Source organism: Typopeltis vanoorti, chromosome 7, assembly GCF_054136105.1.
Source record: "Typopeltis vanoorti isolate ZY-2024b chromosome 7, IOZ_Tvanoo_1.0, whole genome shotgun sequence".
Taxonomy (NCBI): domain Eukaryota; kingdom Metazoa; phylum Arthropoda; class Arachnida; order Uropygi; family Thelyphonidae; genus Typopeltis; species Typopeltis vanoorti.
The window spans coordinates 14,908,526-14,934,689 of NC_143555.1; the positions used below are offsets into that span (position 1 = coordinate 14,908,526).

Sequence of the window (26,164 nt, forward strand, 5' to 3'; positions counted from 1 at the left end):
GCATTAGAGGTTTTTCTTTCCAAAGGACGTTTCCTGGCTACCAATGAACACAAATCCCGTATGGTGCGATTAGGTTTCGCCACCTTTGAAACATTTCCTCTGAAGTGCCGATATTTGTCAGCCACCATCAAAAAATTTCTTGCCTGCTCCAGTATATTCAAATTTCAATACCATTCCTCATTTGCATGAATGGCCATCTCCAGTTATTCGCCAACTTTTTGAGATTCAGATCTTCCTGAATAGCCGGCACTATTAGTGAGAACCGTCCTGAACTTCACGTCATCTGCAGAAAACAGTTGAAAATCTCTGTGCAGTTTAGTGATAGCATTGATACGGTTTGATCAGTAATGGAACCAGCATGAAGACCTGCTGAATCCCAGTTAAAACTGCCTTTTCCTTTCATAACGCTCTAATCCGTTACTTTTGACAGCTAATTAGATAGCTAATTTGTAAATTACATCCTGCCTCGCCAGGATGAAAAGTATTCAGTAAACAACTACTATGGGGTCTGCATCGGTCCCCCACCTACCTGTTCCATCGGTGAAGGGCATTCGTTCCATCATTTCCTCTTCCTGCTGGTCACATAACGAAAGAATACTGGGATTGTCCTTGGACTGCAACGTCAGTCATTGTAATTTTTCTTTCCTTACTTCTTTTTTAATCACTTATTTTTATTTCTCACAACCTACTTTTCAATCTGCTGTTCTTCCTGTTGGATTAGCCTGCTTACGCAATCTAATTCCTAATTTGTTTTTATCATTCTCACTCGTAATAAATACAGCAGCACTTTGTTGTTGCATGTATTCCTTGGCAAGCACTGCTGACATCTTGACCTTCAAAATTAGAAAAAAATAGTTCCAATAAATATTGCATATTATTACATATTAAATATTACCTATTTATTGCAACTAATTACGTACTATTGTTTATTGAATTGTTTTCAGTGATTTTTCTGCATTTCGACATCTCAGTTACAATCCCATTCTTGGAAGTACAATCCTTATTACCAGATTCAGCACTCTTGATCCCGTGAGTGCCGCATCCCTCCAAGTTCTCAACCCTGAGGGAGCAAAACTCGTCAACTATCACAAAACTTCCCACAATTCCCTTTCTGCAGTACTTCAATGCATAAATTCTTGTTATATTTCCAAGATTTTTCGATTACTTCTCTTACAGCAAAAACCTAACCTTCTCGTTGGCCTGAATCTACAGTTTCTCTCCTGCCATTTTTAGCCTCTTCTCAAGTATACTTGAGAAGAGGCTAAACGAAAATGTAGCCACTATAAAACTTTTGTATCTCCATATTTGAGCATTTCTGGTCGAATATCATCTTCTCTATCGCTTCCTTTCCACACACAATTCGAATCGATGGGTTTTTTTCCCTGCCTAGAAGCCACACTGTTTCATTTACCACTTTAGACACAGGTTGAATATTTTTATTCCTTTTTTAAGTTTATTATTATTATTTTTTCCAATAACCTCGTTTGATATTTATATTATTCGCAAACCAAAGTTGCCTAATTACAGCTGATGTCTATATTTTAAAAAATTAGAAGTGTAATAAAAATACAGAAACTATATTTAGAATATATTTGATGCGAAATCTAATTTCAATTATTGGTATTCATTTTGCAGTGCCTGCTGGTTATAGCATATTGTACAATATCTTGAAGGTTATTATTCCTTCAGAAATCTTTAAAAAGTGCGAGTTCCATGGTCCAGGTGAGTACACACAATTTTATTTCTAACTGCCGAGTTAACTACTCGAAGAAAGACTGTTCAAGTTCGATTCTAGTCATAGACTAGACTTTTTCTAAGCCTTTCTTCGGGTGGTTTTAGAGTGAGCTAATCTTTGGCCAGGACAATTACTGTTTTCCCTCCCTGAAAATGTGGAGTTTTCGGGAAGGAAAACAAAAACTGTACCGTTGAACTCAGATTATTTCAGACAATATAAACTGGGGATTATTTTTGCATTTAATATATATTTAAGTGATGAGATTATGAAGTTGAGAAGTGGATGGAAATGTTCGCTTCACCCGAAATAAATCTTTCTTTGTGTACAATTCCATAAGTTATGGAATTGTACACAAAGGAAAAAAAAATTGAAGGCTAACTGCTGTAACTCACTGTTCTTGTTGACTATAGTAACAGTCTTGTCAGTCATACTCCAATAGATCTCAAACTGCACTTTTTATATATGCTAACACTGCCGATCACTGCCTAACATCTTCGTAATATATACTTCAGTTCCACAGCCTTCAACAATTCTTTTAAAGAAATGGCCAAAAACGCTTCCGTTCTGGCGCCTCAGATATCCTGAATAAACTCAGAACTAAAGTGGGGCTTAAGCTATCCATTTGATTGATCCTTAGGTTAAAAAATGCAACCATTTTTTGTCAAAATATAATAGTACTTTTAGCCTGCATAGAGGAAACGTAATGAGTTCATTCACAATTTACGGCATGACTTAGGGGTGATTCAAATGAAACACTGGTCGGATATTATGCTAAGTGCTTCCCTTTCCAGTAAAACGTATAGTGGTATGTTGTCTGATATGCAGATAATTTAGAAAACGTATATGTATGGCAATAATAAAATGGTAGTTTCATAAATAAATTGGATGATAGGTAGAAATCTTCACTGACAATTTGGTAAATGTATAGGGTGGTGGCCATAATTAACGAGGTCTTCGGAGCCCTGTGGCGAAAAATGTGTTCGACGAAATTCAACCAAACTTAGTATAAGTACATTCTGGAACTTTGAAGTTTTATTTACAGGAGATAAAAAATAGTACAAAATTCTTCCACAAGGAAAATTTGGCGCTATAAGCGCGTGGTTTGGGATTAAGTGACAGAAATTAATTTTCGTTTTTGTATGTGGTTCAATGTCTTCCACTCAGATGTTCTAAGAAGTGCATTCTGTGAATGACACTTTCTACAGCGGAACGCAGCAGATCGGCATTGATTTGCCTTACATTCTATGTTATTCTGTCTTTCAAGGTTGCTAATTCAGGAAGATGCCTTCATACAGCACGCGTTTCCGATGGCCTCACAACCAAGGTCACAGGGGTTAAGCTCAGGCGAACGAGGTGGCCATGCTGTGGGAAATGCATGACTAATCACTCTGTGAAGTTATTCGTAACATTCGCTGTACTCGCAATCCAACGTCAGGTGGTAGTCCATCCTGCATGAATATGGTAGAGTCAATGCATCTTCGCTGCTGCAGTTGCGAACCAACAAAGTTGGGCAGCATCTCTCGATACCTAATGGAAGAGACGGTACAAGGCACTGGTCGTGTCGGCCAAGCGTCATCCACCTCCATTCGAGCTAAGAAAGTTAAGGCTAACTCGAGTTTCCGCATCGCCATGAAGCAAAGCTTGAGTATGAGAGATCTTGTAGGTGAGAAACCTCAGAATTGGACGCAAGATTTTCCACACAGTTGAGTATTTGCGTTGATATTACCCGAGCACTGCTGGACCCTTGTGTGTTATTCATTCTTTCCACGACGGCAATTGCAACTTCGGCACTTTGTTGAGAAATAATCCATTTTTGCTTTTGTCCTGGCCTCACTGCGAAAGATCCGCTATTTTGAAATCGTAAAATAATTTTTTAAAGATTTGTTGTTGTCATTGGACCTTTTCTCTAATCATTCAAATGCCGAAATTCTCGAAGCACTGCATTAGCGTTACGGCAACGTTGATAATAAAGCTTGTTTACTAGCAACGCACGTTCCGGTAAGACGAGATCCATAGTACTTCAGTCTTATCAGAATGACGCGAGTCCGTTTCCAGCTTCCTTATATCCACCAACTGGTCAGTAGAAAATAGTGATAGTATGCAAATATCATGCGATTCTAACGACAGTTGTCCCTCTGGTAGCACAATTTTGTTATTTTTTTTTCCCCTGTAAATCAAAACCCCACGTTCCAGAGTATACTTACACCAAGTCTAGTTGAATTTCGTCCAGTACATTTTTTCGCTACAGGGCTCTGACCACCTCCTCTTTAATTATGGCCATCCTGTGTTTAATGTTACGTTGATTTACCTGAGGACTTCTGGACCCTTGTGCGTTATTTATTCCGTTCCACGACGGAAATTGCAACTTCGTCAACTTGTTGAGGAATGATCCATTTGTGCTCTCGTCCAGTGGGAGAGTGTGTGGTGCTTCTCAAGGTGTTTTATCGCTATGTACCGCTACATATATTAAGGGAGTGAACAAAGGGGTAAACTGTGTCATTTACTTGGTTGTTCAATAAGTCTAAAACGAAAAGTCTCAGGAGAGAGGGAAAGGTATCAATTATCTAGTTACCAGTGACCGTTTTTTGGAGACGATGATTAGGCGTGAATATAAAATAGGGTTGAACGTGGCTGAATGTTAGCTGGGCAGCAATGGCCAAATGGGAGAGTGTCAAGTGATGTTTCTCAAGGTTTTGTGCTTGGGGGGGGGGCACTATTATTTAACTTATATATTGATGACAGCGTTTGGGATCTCTAGGTGAAATGACTGTGATATTTCAGGGAAATTTAGATAAGCTGGCACAATGTGAAGAAAGTGGAGATATCTCTCATTGTCAGCAAGAAAAAAGGAGCTTTGGATCAATGAGATGCGCTGAAGAGGTGGAGGAATTGTGGGTAGAAGGTGAAGTTAAAAGGACATTCTAACAATCCCCCACCAATCGATTATGTTATGCGTTAATTCCCCCGCATTTCAAAGCGAATAAACAAAATAATTCAAGACAGCAGAAGGTTGAAAAGTTTGCGAGACAGGCGGAGGAAAGAGCGACATCAATTGAGGCAGTCTTACGCGTTCATTCCTGTTTTATTAGCGGGTACTGCATTTTTATGTAATGTCGTAATAATAAGGAATTCCTGATGAAAATAATTTTGCAACTACATCATCATCATTGCAGCAGAACACAAAAGCTATTTGGAAATGAGTTTGTTGCTGATTTACGATGCCTCGGTAAAATGACAAAACCTCGTTAAAGCTTTCTGTTGGTTTCATTGGAATATTAAATCCCAATAAGAGTTAATTAGGCATGAAAGAAGGGTATTCACATGCGAAATTGCACAAGAGTGTTTGTGCGTAGTGACGTCATCACTACAGCAATTGTGGTGGCCATCACCGCAACCAGTTTCTTTGTTATCATTTGCAACACATACTTTTGTTCCGTTTCGATCGTTATGCGGAATTTTCTGTCTATCCAAATTAAACCATTAATTGGAAAGATTTCAGAAATTTTTAAAGATTTTAAATATCAAATCTGGTTGTATTGCGTTTAGCCATTGGAGTTATTTCATTGTATGAATATCGATTCATTTTTTCAGCAAAATGATTCGGTTGAAATGAGAATATGAATTTCTCATTTCATGACGCACAGTGAACGAGCAAACTGACTGTCAACGACGAAGGGCAAGAAAGAGTCCACAAGATGGGAGTTCGGTAAGAAAACCTCGATGCCAGACACGATATGTCGATGAATTGGACATATCAAGAGCAATGAAGTTTTTCAAATCTTTCCACATTCTGTGTCTCAAGGTAGGTCAGGTTAGCAAGGAGGTCTATTGTACAAAGAGAATGGTGGAATCCATATTCTCGCTTTGGTTGCCAGTAGTTAGCGTATCAGCTCTCTAACCAACAGGCTGCGGAATCTAATTCCATCATGGACACATCTTTGTGATTGTCTTAAGTGGGAAATGAATTACATTGCTTAGTGTGAGCTACCCCTTCCTTATTACAAGTATTGAGCCCGCTTGAAAAAAATCCATGTTTGGTCTTGCAGCGGTGAACGATTTGTGTTAGATCATTACTGAAGACCGGCATTTTTGCTTTTCTTCCGTATTCGACTTTAAGGTTAGAAAAGTGGGGGTAGCCAGTATGAATTATGGACATGGAAATCTTGTGTGAAATGTAAGGAAAAAGATAGGTATAGTTATGACAATTAAAAGAAAGCCGAAGGCACCAACCTAAGACAATGTGAGGCAAGGAAATTTGAAGTCAAAGGAGATGATATGAACTGAATTCCATGCCAAATAATCTCGGACAAGGGATATCAGATAACACAAAAGAATATATTCCACTCTTCTTGTGGAAAGAACAGGCGAGAATAGTCGTAGAGGATGCCAGTTCCTCATTCAGTGATAAATAAGAAACCGGTTTTCGGTGACTGTAAGTGATGGTAAATCTCGTCGATATTACTAGGAAATCCCCGAATGTTGGTAAAGTTAAATGTGGATGGATTTTTTTTTATAATGTTACTCAGAAATATTGTGTTCGCGATTTTATTTTAACCGCAGCCTTTGATTTTAGGGAATACCTCAACTTCAATTCAGACCTCGTCAGTGCCCCCATTCCCGTAAGCTGCTATACTCAGCTCTCTCTAGAATAACCTGTCAGAGTATACAGGGGTGGGAGGGTTCCTCCCCTCTCGGAAATTAGGGTTTTTTCTTATCATTTAAATTTTCTAGGAGAGCACAAAGTTACACGCATGAATATATATATATATTTAGGTATAAGATTAGCCACCTTAATCGTACAATTCCAGTTAAGAAAGCAAATAAGGGATGGTTGGGCTTTAGCAGCTTATTATTTTTACTCAGAACACATTTTATATGAATAATATTTCTGCAGTATCGATGTTTTTTTCAGTCAGTTTTTCTTTCTAAGAATAATATCTGAAAAATAACATTTCCTTAATGTTTTTAGGATCGACAGCAGAAGTCTTACTGGAACACGTCAGTCCTAATGTGCTCCCTGCTTCTCTTGGTGGTGATCGAGTGGATCCCGATGGGAATCCTCACTGTTATTCTGTGGTACGCACCTCTAATATTCGACTTAGTAACGGCTCTTTTGCTTTTTCAGACATGTTTTAAATCAAAAATTAAATTTTCATAGAAACCAATTGGATTTCGTTTACCATGATATAATTTTGAACGTTAAGATTATTGGGCATTTTTTCCCCTCGAGATGATTAAGGATCAAATTTACATAACTGGATTGTGTCTAATCATCCACTTCCTTTGTACCAATCCGTTACTTGATATGCACTTATGTGCGTCACGAATAAAGATGAGTTCGAAATTTGAGATGGAACCAACGAAATTGTATTATATATTGACCAAAACAACAAATGATTTATGATGGTACAACAACATAATCTGATATCAATCCGTCTGGAGCGTCAATGTTAACGTCCTTGAACAACCTCAGTAATCCGTTTGTTTAGGCTTACCGGTTGCGATCAACTCATGTTACAAGTTAAGAGCGAAAGCACCGAGAAAGGATTAAAATATTTGAAAAGCAATCTCTTAACTAGACCTATCTAGTTAAGATATGAAGATGTGTTCTCTATTTGGCCTCAAGGCCCAGACACATCAGACTCTTTTCTCTCTCACCTGAATAGTCTTCGCCCTAGAATCCAGTTACCATGGAAAATGAAACTGATGATAGTTTAGCCTTTCTAGAAGACACCTTGGTAATACGCCTCTCCAGTGGTAACTTCAGTATACAGGAAGCCCACCCATACAGGCAGATCCACACATTCACAAACCTTTCCATCGCTCCCCTCCTCTCAACAATATGATGTCATTAAACCACTAACTAATAAAGCCGATAACCTTTGTTCCAATGAGATGAGGTCTTCCCTTAGAGCAGGACTTACGAGATCAGGTGTCCACACAGGGCGCTCCACCTAGTTAGGACTCTGGTCGTTCGATCACTTGTTGCACTTAGTTTTGTGTTGTGTGTGTATTACAAGTCTCATATTATACTCCCTGACGATGTCTCAGCGAGTGATACGAAATATTGGAGAGAATTAAATAATATTTTAAGCCTTTCTAACTTGAGCAACCTCAGTAAAAACTGAAGACAGGTTTCAGCGAAAGGGACATTAATGGAAAAATGGGTGGACCTAGCAGAGAAATGAAGCGAGATCATAAATGCAAGTACATCATTTACCCAGGTCGCGTGGTTAGCCTAGTGGCTTTGCGCTTCGCAACCATATGCCTGGGGAAGGAGTGTTCTGGTTTGATTCCCGTCGGAGACGTGAGAAGCTGAAGGATCTTAGTCAGCCATAGCCAAGTTAGTCGGTCTTGGGCGTGGGCAGCAGGTTCCCCCCCCCCAATTTATCTGGTGTTTTTTTTTCAACCCGCAAACTGGTCTCATGATGAACACACACACACGGAATACAGCCAGGAATACTGACCCAGCCATAGGCCTGATTCGTAAGCTTGTGCCGGTTCCGGAGCCAGGAAAACATTTGAGGGGACTAGATGGTGCCATGTACCCCCGTAAAAAGGGGACTCACGACTACTGTACCATCACACAGTAAGGAAGGAAAAGGAATTTACCCAGGTACTGTGCATTAGCGAAAGTAAATTGTAGAATTCAACATCAAACATGGAGATATACTGTTATGATGAGGGGAACTTTCAAAACTGAAAATGAGACTAATTTCTATTGAGATAGCAATTCCAAGACTTGGAATTTTCCATTTATTGCAGAGGACATGTGGCATAAAAAAAATGAACATCTGGTTCTTGTTGGAGATTTAAGCAACTGAGTGGGAGAAATATTAGGCAAAAATATTTTGGGAATTTTGAAGGAAACGCAAGGCTAATAAGAATGCCAAATACTAATATATCGTTACTAATATAAAATATTCATAGACTCACATGGAGAGAAACAAACCCAAAACAAGAAGTGGTAATCACTTTGAAAAGAAAATAATAAAAGAATTAAAAAGTTGATCAACTATTATATGCTCGATGCAGACAGATTTTAGTAGAAAAAAAATCGAAGTTTTAAACTTTAGAATAGTAAAAATGAAAAAAAACAAACAAACGTTAACTCGGGTAAGGAAGCGTTAAGCGAATTTATGAATAAAAAGAAATTAAATACTCCCTGATGGCCACAGCAAGTTCAACAGGGATTCCATTAAGAGAAGACGAAAGCGTGTATAATACTTGCTGAGTCGGCTTAGACTCTTAAAGAACGTGAAGGAAATGTAAGGAAGCTCATTTTTTGCAGACGAATATGCTGTAATTCCTCTGCAAAAAAGTATTAAATGGGATAACAGGTACAAATGGCAAATATCCAGAAGGAAACACACTAATTGGAATGCTAAAACGAAGATGGAGTTACATACTCTACTTGCAATACGGTGGTAATGAACACTACATAATCCAGAATGCCAAGTCAAATCCTGGATGACTGGAGTAGAGCTCTCATTGTACTAAAAAAAAAAAAAAAAGGTGGGGGGGGGGGACACAGACCAGGACAGTTAGAGGAATTTCCATACTAAGTATTTCAAGACAGTTTATTTATGGAAATATGCTTGAAATTGGAGCAAATAGGGTCCGAGCTGTATAGGGATTAGGGATCACATAACTATCTTAGAGTCAATAGTTGAATCATGGGAATACAGTCATCTCTACTTGTCCCTAATCACATAAAATCAAAGTTTAAATTGTGTATCATTAACCGAGAAATGCATCGCTTATAAGGGAAATGGAATTCGGCAGTTGAAGGTGCAGAATGTACAAGAATATATAGTTTGATTTCAAGTCAGTAGGGTTAGACAAACGTATGCAATTTATTCATAAAGTGGTTATATTTATAATTTGTATTCACCACGTTATTTAGGAAACATATATTAAAATTAATCTTTAAATGAAGATGTTTACATTAGTTCTTTGCTATAAGCAGAGGTTATCCTATTAAATAAATCTGCACCGAATCTTAAAGAATATTTAGCTGAAGTAAGCAATTGCTGTAACAAATGTGGGTTGCGAATCATCCATGAAGAGACGAATGTACTGTTAAACCCATTATAATTTATTAATACTTCAGTTTCTTTTCTAACCAAAGACGACATAGATATTGGGGAGCTCTGAGAACAAAATAGGAGAATCAGCAAATGTCTTCAGTAGCAGAATAGTATTAAATGGAAGACAGAAGGAAACTGTTAATATTTAAGAATGTCCAAGAATTACTTTAGGGTGATAGGCCATATGGGAGAGAAATGAGGATCAAAAGTTTTCAAATTAAGACGGCGGATGAAGCGAAAACAGAAGTTAAACTAATGCCTTAGAAGACCAGAAGTCTTATGGAGAAGTGATTATGATATACAATAAATTAAACTTTGTAATTTATTAAGACTAGTTTTGTAAAAAAAATAAGAGGAAATACGAGTAACCGTAAAATATGTTTTAGACTATCGAAATACTTGGAAAATATTCTGATAGTCATCAGAAGAAGACAGATGAAATGGTTTGCACATGTGGAGAGGGCTGATGGCATTCAAAAGCAAGCACTAGAAAGAATCGTTCCGGAATCAAGGGTTAGGGGCCGACCTCGATTAAAATGGACTGATAAAATGGACATCAAAAAATGAACAAATTCCTCTCTTTCTCAACTGATACCAAGAACCAGAGACTGATATTCTTTGTTAGCCCCCTCCAATCATCTCAGTCTCTGGTTCTTGTTATCAGTTGAGAAAGAGAGGAATTTGTTCATTTTTTGATGTCCATTTTATCGGTCCATTTTAATGGACCGATAAAATGGACATCAAAAAATCTCCGGTAGTCCTAAATGGACCCAACGGTCCATTTAGGCCTACCGGAGAGAAAGAAAGAATACTTGCAATATACACAGAATGCCACTTTGTTTTTGCCAAGTTTTAAATCTTTCACTCAGTTGAAATTAAGCTACTTAAAGTAAATTAAACCTTTCTTGCGAATAAAAGTATGCTTTCGCCTTGGTAGGAATCTCCCCCTGACTAATGCTGTGCTTACTGCATTCTCAGGAAAACTTTTGAAGGTCATCTTTTAGTACTTATTGTGTTTTTTTTTTTTTTTTTTTTGAAAATTACACACCGAATACACGTAATGTGTATTCGGTGTGTAATTTTCAAAATAATTATTCTGAATAATTGCTTAGTTATTTCGTAAATAGATGAATATTCACACAGGAAACGTCTAATTATAGTGAAGGAAAAATATCTCGCGAATAATGAATTCTATTAGGAGATTGTTTCTGTAGTTTATGCCATAATTATAAATCCCTAGTTTCATTAGACACTCCTGTTCATTTTGATTGCTCTTTGTTTGTGTTTTAGATAAAAAAGGGAGGTAAGATTCCAGAGAGTTACTACATGGATAATATAAAGCTAGAAGCATTCCACCATCCCGAAATGAGTCACGTGACTGTGCCAAATAAGACCGTGTATCCCGTTTTATTGGCTGTAGACGAACCGGGTACCCTTTTGGCTTGGGAGTTCCAGACGCTGAATAAAGACATCGGATTCGGTTTGTTCTACAAAAAGAATTTAGATGATGAGAATGAAGAGATCATTGAGACCAAGAGGTACGATTGTGACCGGGGACCCCATAAAGGAGAACATTACTGCACGATCCCTGGCTCATGTAAGATTTCCACTGTTTCTAGTAATTACCCTGTAAGAATAACGTTAATCTGGAATGTTTTTTTCCTGTGAATAATTCAGAAAACAAAGAAACTAAAATTCATCTTTGTTTTCCTAATTTATTGTTGGTATTATTGCTACGTGAAGAGGAAAAAATAGTGATTAGTACACTGAATTTGTCTCCTGAGGGTATACGTGAATCAAGTAGTCCATTTCCCAGTTATTCTGCAAAGGATAATTACGAATAAAAAAAATAAAAAGAAATGCACACGATCATAAAAAAAATTGCGTTTCATAACATCATTCTTTTGTAGTTGGCATTTATGATCGCAATGATTGAGCTTAGAGCCTTTTTTATGTGTTATTTATCGTCCTGAATTTCGCTAGTAAATGATTCGATAATGGCTAAAAATGTCATTAAAAATTGTAGCCAATCAAAAAGCAGTTAAACGAAAAAGGAAAATATCTGTTAAGTCAATAAAACCGGAAACATAAGTTATATAAAAGAAAATTGATCATAAATAAAATATTATTCAGGCAAACGCTTTATTTTTTACCAAGCTAAAACTGAACATAAAAATAGTGTACGTATTTATGTACAAACTATACACAGTCTACAATATAATATTTAAAAATTAATGCAGATCTGCAAAAAACAAACGTCACCCTCACAAAATTGTTAAACTGAAGGTAATGGTTTTATCTTCTGCTCAAAGCGGGCAGCAGACAAATTTAAAAATGAACAAAATACATATTACATACAGGGCAACTGCAAATTCATAGCAACGTAAATCCGAATGGGAAAGATTTGGGTTTCTAAATATAACCTTCATTCGATTAGTCTCCCCTCCCGTTTAATTACTGTCATGGAAATCGGAAACAGTGGGAAGTGTCAAAAACAACGAGTTTTTACTTTGGTTTCAACAAACATCTGTTGCTCAAGCTTTAACATAAACGTGCGATAAGGGGAAATGCACAAATTAACAAAAAGTTTTAACGACAGCTTAAATGCAAATTCAAAAGAATTTAATTTTTTTTACTTTCCTTGAGAAATTTAAAAAATATTAAGAAATTATTACATTTTAGAAATAAACGTGATTATTAGTTCCAAAATATTACGAGACGTGATACATTTTGCGTTTTCGACAGCGAATTTTATTACATAAAAACGTTTCTTGGAAGTTTTTTCACTTGGTTATAATACAAATTAAAGATGACAAGAAATTATATTCTTCGTTTAATCCTTTATCCAAGTGTAAGCAAACAAAGTTTGTCCCTGAAATATAATCAGGACTCGGGCAACTCGTATATATAGAAGCTGATGACTTCACATCGATTGCATCAGTATCCTATAATGCAAAGCACACCTCCTTGCGGACATAACCAAGCCCAAAACCTCCAACATCTTTCTCTAGTCCAGAGTAATTTAATAATAAGGTGAGACACCTTTTGGCAACTCGTATATAAAAAGTATGACTTCTGCATCACCATCTCTGGCTCCCACTGATGAGACTTCAATAACGGTCGAAACCGGTATGGGTAGTGACCCTTATCATAATGCATAGTATTATACATGCCCGCAAGGAGATGTGCTTTGCATGATGGGATACTAAGGCAAGTGATGAGAAGTCAGTCCACCTTTGCTACGAGTTGCCTCAGTCCTGAAGATACTTCAGGTGCAAACTATGTTTGCTTACACTTAAAGGATAGTACATAATTTCTTGGTATCTTTAATTTATAAAACTGCTTCGTCTAATCATAACCAATCATCATCTGCACTTATTTTTCAAGCCATGATTTATGTGACGCCAATAAGTCCAAGGACTCATCGCAAGCAACCATCCACACGACTCAATCCTCCATCTGCACAAACCCCCCCATCCACTGTCAATTCGAAACCCCACCAATGCGCCACCAATAGTATTTTTCTGTAAGTTGCGTGTTCTTTTGCCGATTTGCCTGTATGTGGAATGAAAATGCCGAGTTTTTAGAAGCGCATAATCCCCTTATATGAATACGGAATATAAATACCGCCGATAAAAACTCTGGTAGTTTGAAATAAGCAGTTAATCAGATAAATCAGCCGAGTGGTTAGCGTATCCACTCTGCAGCCATTAGGACGTGTGTTCGAATCCCGCCTTGGCCATTGACCTTTGTGATTGTCTTTAAGTGAGAGATGCATTCCCACACAAGAAAAAAAAAACAAGGGAGAGGTAAAAAAAATATTATAAAAGCTATTAGTTTTAATGAAAGAATGAGAAAAAAATTAACCGACATTTGCTACAAATAACTTAAAATAAATATTTTTAATATTGCTATACGTTTTAATATTATATTATTTATTTGCTAGATATCATACATTTCGACAACTCCTACAGTTGGATTCGGCAAGCAGATGTCGCCTATCGCATCAATCACTTCCCTCCAGAACATCTTTAACTGCTGTCTCAGCCTCTCTTTGCCTTCGCAGTATTGGCAGCCACATTCGTAAATTGGAAGGAAGCCATAGAATCGACCGGTCTTCTGTTTGATCCAGTATTCGATAGTTTGATATCTTTATTTTTATTTGAAATGCTTCGTGTTTGATGGTAAACACGGAAATAAGGAATATCGCTTGAATAGTTGTTCACTTCGCGTGACACTGCCAAAAACTGTCCAAGATCGCAGCCCTTGGAAACAAGGCCAAGACCAAAATCCATCAACTTTTCCTCATCAGACGTGACATTCCTTGCGTCAGTCGTGCTAACATCTGCCAAAAGAAATATATAAGTTGGAATACATAATTCGTCATTCATCGACAGTAGAGATGCAAAAATAGTGCATTAATGTATAGGGGAAGATTTTGTAGTCGGTTAGAATTACTCACTTCAAAATTTATGTAATAAAGAAATTACATAAAACCGTGTTGGCGTTCTTTATGTTAAAGCAATTCTCCCTGAGTTAAACTGTACATTCAATTTTGGTTTTGTTTCGTTTGGTAATTTCATTTAATTATTTCAGCATTAATTAAATGGATCGTTAAGTATAATTTAGTTTTAGTTTTGTGTTTCAGCGTATAATTGTCACTGCATTACACACCTGGCAGTGACTTTTAAATAGGAACTCCATTTAAGATAGGAGATCAGTACGGCTTGTATTGGCACATTCGGCTATTTTTCACCAGCGGATACACCAACAGAGCAGCCATGTTGAAATGTCCAGAAGTGCATAGATTGGATTGTGGTTCGTTTTCCAGGAGGATGGCGGTCTTTCATTGTTGCACACGAGGACGGTAATGACTTACTTATCATGTTGTTCGAAATAGTATTTGTCGTGCTGGCTTATTCTTCTAGCACATACGGTGCAGTATTTGCTCTTAGAATTTTTTTTCCGTTTCCCACGCCGGATATTCATCCCTCAAAACATCACAAATCGGCCCGAAGAACAAATTTTAATTTACTTCTTCCACCGGTAAATGAATGAATATCCAGTTCGTGTGTTTAGAACCACTTTGTATCCAGTAAGTTTTGTTTTAATTTGATTTTCTTTTCGATTTTGGTTAATAAAGGTATCATATGAGTTAATTATTAATCGTGACACCACCAATGATCCCGATGACTCATCGCGGGAGGGCACTCTACTTCAGACAAATCATTGTCTACTCGATTTAATCTTCCATCTGCACAAACGTTATCTACATTCTCGACTAGGATTTTATTTTCTTTGTCTAAACTGTGTGTGCGTGCGTGCGTGCTCTGGCCAGTACCAGTACGCCGTAAGTGGAATGAAAAACATTATTATCATCCTTGAATTGATTGAAACCCGTTCTTTGCTGCTGATTTCCAATATAACAGAACGATTGGTGTCCTGCACAAAGACAGAATACACAATGTTGAGATAATGGGGCAGATATAAAAACTGACATCGGAAACAGATGACATTGCATAAGTTTTTTCTTTTTGAGTTATTCTAATGGTTACTTGATTACTTATTTCTGATCTGTTTTTTTTAAATTAAAAACTTAGAATTGGTGTACTTTTATAAATTATAACCGCCTAGATGTTCTCTCAAAATGTTTAAGTGTTTCGTTTTCTTAGGTAGGATAGAGGGTTTCCATAACCACAGCACATTTATTGGCTGGACTCCAAACACAGGCCGTCATTAACTATTAACGATCAATAAATTCTTGTTGGTATGGAAAGTATTTACATAAAACTTAGATTAAATGCCAAGCAGGTACTAAAATATGTGGGTTTTTCCTTCTTTAAGCAGCATATACAGTATTTGCTTATAAAAAATCGACAGTGCAACTCTTGCCTTGGAATGTTGACAGCAGCGCATATCCTATTCACCACGTAATTGTTTTTGGTTATTGATATAATAATACCTTTTCCCATTATATATCCCTCACGAATTTCAATCAGGTTTACATTATGAGAAACATAACCTCTGAGTTCAATCGTTATTCTTTTCATGGCGTAAACGCTGAATTATAACAAAGAAAAAGCCTTAGTGCGAGAGCGACATACAGATTTTTATACTTTCAGACAGATTGAGGCATTTGTTAATCTTTCTGCGATGCAGCCTACCAATCAACCGAATTTTCCTCTTCTGAAAAGCATCGAGCCTTTTTAAAGAAATATTTGGTGCGTCACCCCATAAACATTCTAGGGTAAAGTAGACAAGGGATTTGTACACCTGTTAGGTGTTTCACAGTTGACAAGTACGTAGGTGGTCTGAAAAGTTTTCGGCCTAACAATGAAAAAACGAATTTATAATTTAAAAATTATTATTTTTCAACATAATCTCCCTTAAGACATACATTTATTCCCGCGCCATTATCCCGACCCTGTAGTGTTTCTCAGTAAGATCTGCAAAATACCCACTACAGCTGCAATCACCTCTTGATTCAAGAAAAACGCTAACCAGCGAGGAAAAGTTTCGGGAAGAGATAGAAGTGAGAGGGAGCCAAATCTGGGGAATCGGATGAATGTTCCAACAATTCATAGTGCAGATCCCTTAATTTTCCCATTGCCAAAACACCTTTGTGGGCAGGTGCATTGTCCTGATGAAAGATGATTTTTTTTCTTCTGCAAACTGGGTCTTTTCACACGAATGTTTTCGTCTAGTCTGGTTAAAAGATCAGAATAATACACCCCGGTTATTGTTTTACCCTTTTCAAGATAATAAACAAAATGCTTTTAGCATCCCAAAACATACCGATGCCATGACCTCACCTGCTAATGAAACCGACTTTGTCTTCTTTGGCGCTGAACAACTGGCTTCGGTCCACTGTTTTGACTGCTGTTTGGAGTCTGGTGTGCAATGGTGAATCCACATTTTATCCATAGTAATACATCGACACACGAAATCAATTTATTCTTGTTAAAACGCGCCAAGCACTGTTCGGAGATGATTTTCATGCGAGTGCGTTTTTGATCTGCTGTGAACAAGTGCGACATCCATCTTGCGCAAAGCTTTTTCATTTGCAATTCTTCATGCAAAATATATCTTACACGTTCTTTTGAAATGCCTATAGTCTCAGCAATTTCAAGCACTTTGACTCGCCGGTCATCATTCAGTACCATATCCTGCACTTGATCAATGATTTCTGGAGTTGTTACACTTATTTGGACAACCTTCACGTGGATCATCTTCAAGGCTGGTACAGCCCATTTCGTAATTGTCGAAAACGGAGAAGAGTGCCCATAAACTTTTATATACTTCGAATGAATTTCTCTTGGCGTTAAGCCTTCTTTTGCGAAGAATTTTATAACCGCACGATACTTAGTTTTATCCATTTCAAGGGATACAAACAACACTTGTTTCCGACAGCTGTATAAAACAAACTACTTGATGGAATGATTTGCAATTTCACATGGATGCTTATGACAGACATATACCAACTTAGAAAAAAAATCCTGCCGATGGTGTTGCCATCTATGGTCGAGACCGAGAACATTACAGACCACCCTCGTAATGTGATGAGTGAAAAAGGACACCACCTAAGTTTTGGGAAGTGCAGCAAGTTATCGATCTGTTATGCATATACCAGGGGAGGCTAGGTAGATATGTAATTCAATCTGATCTCGCGTGGAGATTGTGGTGTTATCAAAGATGAAGGGGACAAGTGTGGTCTTGCTTGAAATAAAGCACGATTAACGATTATGCTTTGGTAGAATTGAAGTTAAAAGCAGGGGCGAATGCTGGTCTTGAAATTTACGCTTGCTCTTGCTATCATTCGGGGTGAGAGGGTGATTGAAGTCTGATTAGCGGAATAATGAATTACTAACCATTTAAAACTATGTATAGGTAACCCTCGTATAACGCGGATGTTAGCTGAGTTTTCCGCAGAAATGCCACATTATGCGAGTCTCAGATCACATAGAAAAAGTAGGATTATGTTCCGAAATCGTTTTTTTTTTTTAATTATAATAATGACATATCCAACAAAAAAAAAATATTTAATTCAAGTAATTCATGTAAGTTAAGAAAACATATAAACTATGAACCAAATACATAGTATAAAAGTATGAAAATTACAATTTGTACGTAAACTTCATTGCACATAATGCATAAATGTTTTAGGCAAAATAAAATAGTGCATATTTTAATCTTTCATAGCACGAGGATTTGAGGATTGGTTAATAAACACTGGTTTTGTCATGTGATCACCTGATGCATTACTACAAAACCGAGTAATTCTATTTTTGGAAACTTTGAATCCAGGAGCTGATCTTTCATTTTTCGAAATATAGATGCGTTTTTGCACTTTTTTCTAATATAACCCGGATTCATCCGTATTGAACACCTGGTCTGCACTATAAATGTTTATAAACTTTGAGAGCTTTTTGTTTAATAAGATTTCCATCCATAGGCATTTTCTTTTGAGGTGCAATCTTCTATCGAAATCATTAGAGATTTCTCCATTTTGCCATTAGGATATCGCGTACACGAGCAACGAGCTTTACACTTATCGTTGACCCAGCAATAAACACTTTCTCGGATTTTAAGTTCATGTTGTTTGATTGTTCGAATTGCTGATTCATTTAAATTCAAAGTCCCTCCAAAAACTTCTGGTTTTTCTCCATTTTTCTACCGATTCAAGATTTTGAATTTTTTTCTTCGAGAGAAATTAATTTTGTTTTCAAAGTTGGTTTTTCCCTTTCGTTGCAGTTTGTGGCCATCGCTATAAAAATAATTTTTTACCCAAAAAAGCAAGCATTACATATTGTATAACTCACTAGAAAATAAAGTGCTCAGCTTGAGATGAACACGCTTATGATTTTTAATGCACTTTCCTGGCAGAAACGAGGACAATTTTCAGCAATAAACGTGTTATACGGTGAACAATTGAGGTACATGCGTGCTTAAAGGGTATTTCCCCTAATAGAAATTCGCTACTTATAATTACATGCGGGATTACAGGCAGACATAAATTTAACGAAGATAAAATTTGATTTTTAAGTCGCGCGGTGAAAAATATATGAAAAGATAAAGGGTTACTACACTTTGTAGACCGTTTTTTATCGGAACCGTGTTGTATAAGTACCGCTTTATACGAGGATTACATGTATTTAGATATTTATGTACATTTAATCATACAAATACAACATTTATTTTTCAAATGATATTCTGTCTTTTTCAATTTAGCTACTTGAATACAAATTCCACCCTACGGTTCTTCTTTATGAACTGGTCAATAACATCGTCATAAAAAGTTGGTTCTAACTTAATTTTCCCAAGCAACACGCACACTTGTAAAGGTTGGCTGAAGCTCACTGGCTAGAGCTACTTTGACTGCGTATGGCCCGTGTTTAAGCAACAGGGTGAGATGACGAGAAGGGAGCGGAAATGGCTATGCGCGCATGAAATCAGTGCTGAAGCGAGGACCTGGATGCTCCCACAACCGAGCAAGCCAAGGTAGCTTGACTAGCGTCGGCCTTCGATACACAACGTAAAGCTCAATTATTGCCGCGCAAGCTTAAAACGTCTCCTGTGTACAAAAATAAAAGCCTAAATGGAATGTTTACAAATGCATGCATTTCTTAACAAATAAATATGACTTCTTTCTCAATGAGCTTGCGCAGCAAGCATGAAGAATCCCCACTGGTTAAAATACTCTCTCTTCATCGAAATATAGCCAGGAAATGGGTGTTTAGGCCACTAATTACGGAAGATTTTGGGATTTATTAGCTTGCGATGTTTGTGAAACGAAAACAGGAATGGAGCGTACTGTCATCAGAAATGATAAATAGCGTTTGAGACTAGACAAGTCATTTGTGAACAGGAGATAGCAAATGGACGAATGTACGGAGCCCGGAGTATCTAGTATTTGTAGGGAAATCTGAACAAAGAAAGCTATCCACACGTGACACGTAGGGAACAATCGGAGAGGCCATTGGCAATCCCATTACAAAGGGTAGATCCTGACGATGTGCCATGATCGCTAATGTGTCACGTGTGAACGACGTGTCTGATAAAAAGCTGTGTGGGCACGCAGGTTGGATTAACATAGGCAAAAAAGACGCATTTATTTTCTGAAGGGACAGCGGCAAGATTTTCGTTGTGCAACAGAAAGGTAATTATCTGCAATACGAGGTTTGGTTTTATTATTAATTTGGACTTTAATTATTTGCGCTGTCTATTTGTAATAGATCCGCAATGATCGACTCGTTATTAGAATCGTCAAAGGGGAAAGGAACAAAAGACTGAAGTTCATCTGTGCTCGAAGGGCTCTTCCACGACTTATTAAGGATTTCACACTTTGCAGTTGCAGGTCTGATGTTGAATGCATTGCTGATATAAGTGCACTATTATCATTACAGAGCAATTATATCATCAACGTAATAACATAAAAATACTTTTGTTCGGTAATGATAACCAAGCAGTTAGTTGAGCAATGCATTCAACATCAGATCCGGAAGAACCGGAGATCATTTGACCATAAAGTGGTTCTGGTTTGAAAGTCCAAATGGCAATTTGAAAAGGTGGAACACAAATGATGACACAAAAATATAAAATATAAGAAAAAAAGGTATAAATTTGCATCCCACTGTGGACATCGATCTTTTTGAATGTCTTTAGGTGAGAAATGAACTTCATCGCAAGGTGTGAGACTACCGCTCCACTTATTGCACACTTGAAGTTCCGTTTGTCTCTTGAGCATGGATTTTCCAGATATCTACCCTTTTCCCCACCCACAGTACTAACCTACGTGGATTAGGATAGCGAGCAGACTGCTGGGTCACCTTTACAAGTCATTCACATTTTATAAAACTGATATGTATGCGTTTTTTTTTTTTTTAATATTTCAAACACCATCTGGATCTGACTGATAGAAGACCAGTCTTGTTGTCATATATTTACTTAAAGCCATTGCTATACGACCCAGAGCTTCATCTCACTACATGATAAATGTCTGAGATTTCCTGTCGTATTCTATCCACACTACAGGAATTCTTATCTAAGGAAAATACATGAGTTGTAGCCTCTCTTACTGTTTGGAATTCACCATATAACGATTTAAATTAAACAATAGCATATCGTGAATAAGTAGATTACATTTCTCTCTTTTCCCTTGCGAAAATAACTCGCGAGTACACGGAATATTGAGATATTCTTCCCCCCAAACGCATCAGCGCTAATCCACCAGGGTAGAATGAATACTGCCAAATTATAGTAGCAAAAGGAAACGCTGTCCATTCATAGATTCACGGACTCAACTATCCTTACATTTTTGGTTGCAGGCCATCACGTTAATGTTTCAGCCTCGTCTCGAATTAGAGTCTGTTTGCTCCGGAACTACATAAATGGATTAAAAAGTTGAAGGATTATAAAATTTCAGATACCGAATAAGTCCTCGAGGAATTTCACTTACTAAATTATTTGCTAATAAATTTCCTACTCAAGAAGTGGCCGTGGCCTCTTTTAGATAAGTTTCAAGACAAATTTGATGCACTTTTTGCCTTTTAGTATTGCATTTACGTTATGTGCACAAGGGGACATCCCTTCTTGAACTTAACTTTACCTGACAACGTCCTAGATCAGGGATGGGAGAACCTTGGGCACGCCAACGACTTTTTTCCGGCACGCAACCCAGGGTTTGTAAAACTTCGATGCAGTAAGAATAATTTTCTTAACTTTACATCGAATTTTACAAGAGGTCACGAACACTGTATATAGAAAGAAATTAATTTCTTTCTATAATACAGTGTTCGTGATGTGTATTTCAAGGCCAATGCCTTTGAAAGCGGCCTGTAAATTTAGTGGTTCCGAGTTGAAAGAAAGTTTAGAAGTCTTATTTGGAAATTGTCAAGTGTCTTTAATTGTTCAAAGTTTAACTTAATGCGTGTCCCAAGGACAGTGCAACAACAGGCGGCGAACAACTAAAGGCTTTCGCGTATTGTTTTTGTGTGTTCTGGGGGGAAACAAAAGTAAACAACTCGAAGGTCACATTCCCCTTTGTGCGCGGAAATGCTAGGGGTTCTCAACCCTTATTCCAGGGACGGCAAGAGGGGGTATAAGACAGGACCCAGAAGTATCCAAGGGGCTTGCATTGTTATCCAGGTATCCAGAAGCAAGAGATCGAAGATGTAACCGGTGAAGGCAGCATGCGGTGGCCATATGCCGGTGCGCATAGGAAGAAGGAAGCAGGTACGCAAAAAATGCAGTCTCCTCTCGTACTGTCTCGGAATCCAGCATCGCGGGTCCGTTCGACTTCCGAAGAAAAGTAAGGAATCGTCTATAGAGAAGTCCACCGTAATATGCGTCAAGCCCCGGGGATTCTTGGAAGTGCGAAGGCGCTAAAGAAAGAAGCCCGCACGAGAGTACATGGCCCAGGACGGAAAAGCAGTACAGGTACGACATAATCCGATCCCCCGAAAATCTTCTACCACGCGACGGAAGGAAATCGGCACGAATGATGAGGCCCAGAAAGAAAAGAAGCCTGTAGAACCAGATAAGAGACGGTAGAGCCGGTTCAACAGCGAGTACTTCCTTGAAGTATTTATATATTCGGCCGGACGTTTATAAAGTGATGTTTGTGTGTTCCGGACTATGAGGTTAAGAAAATGCTGGTAGTGAATTCGATATTTGTTTATTGAAGTACATATATTCGGCGGGACATTTATAAAAAGGTTAAATTGTAATGGTTTGTCCCGGACTAGGAGGCTGAAGAGCAGCTGATATAAATTAGATATGAGATAATTCTTTGCAGCAGGATGAAGTATGAGATTTTGATTCTTAACAATAGAATGAATAAGATTATAGATTGGCAAATGATAGTATTGCTGTGCATTTTAACGTGTGTATATCAGATGAGAATATATTTAGCAGCAGAATGAACGAGGCTACAGATTGGCATTTGATAGTATTGCTGTGAATCTTAATGTGTAAAATTTATTGCACGAGGTTATAATCTTTAGCTTTAAAATTTTTGTAGTATCAATTCAATCAAGAAACTGTGTTAATGTGTCCTAGATTAAATAAAATGCGTTTAATATACTAAAGTATGTGTATTCACTGATCCGGATTCCAATCCACAATATAGAAATATAGCATCCCGTTTACAGGTTCATCTTAAAAATAATTAAATAAATATATACACAGCCAATATCTTCTGATAGGTTTTCATTGCATCATACATGAGGAGACTTTATGTGCATAAGCTGGCCTACAGGAACTTCAAGAAGTGATTCAAACAGAAACTAAGGTTGTTAATTACATTTCTGCATGTGCTTTGAATAAAAGATAATTTCAGAATCTATTGAATGAGGTGGATTCGGTGGACAAAGGACTAATAATGTACAACAATGATCGTTGGCCTAGTCGAAGTCTTGCTCACAAATGATTTGTTGAATGCTTGGATGAGATAAATCTCTTTTTTGACGAAATGTGCGACATCGTGCAGGTTTGAAAACTGTTTTTTTGCAGATTTTTGCGAACATTTAAATGACTTGAACCTTAAACTACACAGCTCTGGTAAGATTAAGACTAAATATGGACGATTTTGAAATGCAGTTGATTGATTTTCAAAGTAGCTCAATTTGGAGACAGAAATTTGTTAACCTCAGAATTGACTTGGAAAATATTGAAGAGGAATGATTATAGACGGAAGTAACAGAGAGAAGGGCGTAAAACGAGGTGCGAAGGACTTGAAATACTATTCCTGAAACTTTTTTATGTTTCAAATCCCCTGCAACAGCATTACTATCCATTTTTGCATCAACATATTTTTGTGAATCAATGTTCTCAGTGATACACTTTGTTAAGTCTCGTAACAGGAGCAACCTTACAGATGAAACTAGTAGTGCATGCATATCTCTATAAGTTACAAAATATATAAACCTGATATAAATCACAGTGATGCAGCAGCAGCAGTCTCACTATTATTCTTTCTCTAATTTTAATTTGATCTTTTCTGTTAAAAAATGGTAAAGATTAACTTCTGTTTAATATGTTATGCGAGAAAAATAAAATAATAGCAGTATATAATACACTCTAATATAATAAAAAGTTACGTCTCATTGATCTTTATAAAAAATGGTATAAACTTGGTATAAACTGCCATGAAACAGATTTTTTTTCGAGTTTAGTTTGTTTATATAGCGATACTAAACTAGATTTAAATGTATAGATAAGGATTTGAACACAGTATATTTTCAAAACGTAGTATGGAGATGATACTACTATTAGTTCATTTTGATGATTTTACAGAAAAGCTAAATCTCTTATCAAATCACGTGGTTCAAGCTGATGATACAAACTAATTTGCAACGATCTCGTCTATCAGTCAATAGTTCTGGTCGTATACTGAGAGACAAGGGGAGAAAATCCATCCTTAGTTGCTGTCCTCGAGGCTGTCAGTCATTGAGTTGGCTTAATCTGTCAGCGTTTCTTAGGACTCTCCTTTCATCGACACTGTATGACTTATTTTAAAATAACTTTCCAAGTATTAAGCGAAAATCAACTATAGGATAAACAAATGTATGCACCAAGTATGCATCGATGCTACAATATTTAAAGTATTAGTGGTAAACATCAAGGTCTGAAAAATGTGAGATTCTCTGCCTCAAGCATGTAACATTCTAGGCAAGGAAGTTCGAAAGACGGAGATCTGTAAAAAGCTTGTTATTGTTGAACATGGTTTTGTTAGCGAGTCTCTCATATCCAGATTTTGTACCCTTCATGATTAGGTAGTTCATGGTTAAAATACTGAATCTTATCGATGCTATACCAATTCCTTTGAACGAGGATTGCTTTAAGAAGGCAATATGGTTTGATAATGTGCGGGGCCACTTCGGCATATAGTTCCTTATACAGTGTGTGCATATTTCGAAACAGGATAGAATATGTTCTTAAATATTTGTCTGAGTGGTTATTCGGATGAGTAGAGAAAATATGTTTGTGATAATCTTAATGGAGTTGAGTATGTAATGATTTATCCATACAGGGAAGGCTAAGCCCTCTGTAAACAAGGCAGGAGATATTGCCTTTCAACTTCCAGTTTTAAATGAGTCCTGAAGTAAGGCATGAATTTTATATAAGGTTCTTTTTCTTTAGCTTTCCTTCCTGCTTGTAAAATAGATGAGGTCTAACAGTGCAAGTGGGATTGATTGTTTATTGATGTTAGCTTTTTTAAACGAGAAGGAAGGAAAGCCGATGGCCAATTGCTTCAGGATGAGCTTTTAGAAAGGGTATTCTTAGAATGTTGCTTACTGATCTATCCTTGGAACCGATCCCATCAACGTCCTAGTGGTAGATTACTAATGTCCTATGATTAGCGGCTGGGTTTTTCAGGATTGGCACCAAGTCCGCTATTTTCTCAAAGAAACTGATGGAAGATATTTTAACCACCCAACCGGCCAAGACGTATATCTAAGTGTGGGTTACCATGGATGCGAAGTGCATATTAAAATTTTAATACAATTGATATTACATCGAAACATCGTATCCATGTTATGATGGATACGAAGTGTAGAGGAGTGATGTATTTTAGCCATATTGAAGGCAACGTGGTTAAAAATGGCAGGAAATGCAGTTCCGAGATGTCGCCAATAATCATCATACTAGTTCTGTTTTCAGCGCAGTAGCGCATTCAGGATTTGATCTTGGGGGGGGGGGGGGTCAGAGTTGAGTAGACGATTTGAGAATACACACTACGTATCGCATACGACCTATGACTGAGCATCTGCAATGATCGCTAATTCATAAGTAGTATACAAATAGAAGACACAACACAACATAAATAAATCAAAACGAATATTAATTAGAAAAAGGTTTTTGGAAAATTTTCTTGTGTTTTTTTCCTTTTTCTTTGGAGGGGCAGGGCTCCTTCTGGGTGCGCCACTGTTTAGCGTTATGTATGCGTTTAATGCTTTCTGTTGTTTTTTTCCCAAATAATATTAGCACCTTGTTATAAAACACTTTACCAATAAATCGCGAATTATGAGTCATATCTCGTGGCACGAGAATTATAAAGCACCTCGCTAATACATCATTTTGTTACTTTAATCCTAGATTGTCCTTGGCCACTGCATAAGCTTCTTATTCGTAAAATCAGGAAATATTGCAGAATTCAAGTATTAATTTGAAATCCCTCTGTGTGTTATGGAAGTACGTATTGCAGAAAATAAAAAAGAAATTAAATGAAGTGTTAATTAAAAAATAAAACATACACTGAGGATCGAAAAATTACAAAGTAATGCTAATATTTAACAATACGATATGCTGATCCTTTTCAGCGAGGCCCACCTCCTCTAAG

The 26,164-nt window shown here is 37.2% G+C and overlaps 1 protein-coding gene across 2 annotated transcripts in view; it reads left to right on the forward strand.

The window, feature by feature from the left end:
• The window catches only part of LOC150104500 (SEC14-like protein 2), a 48,602-nt gene extending 34,283 nt beyond the window's left edge, over nt 1–14,319 (forward strand). For both annotated transcript variants that reach the window (XM_090395673.1, XM_090395674.1), the window contains 4 exons: nt 1,636–1,722; nt 6,705–6,811; nt 11,116–11,422; nt 13,772–14,319. In XM_090395673.1, the coding sequence (XP_090251799.1) occupies nt 1,636–1,722; nt 6,705–6,811; nt 11,116–11,422; nt 13,772–13,860 (590 nt within the window). In that variant the 3' untranslated portion in view covers nt 13,861–14,319. The remainder of the gene's footprint in view (nt 1–1,635; nt 1,723–6,704; nt 6,812–11,115; nt 11,423–13,771) is intronic.
• Nucleotides 14,320–26,164: the final 11,845 nt, after the last annotated feature.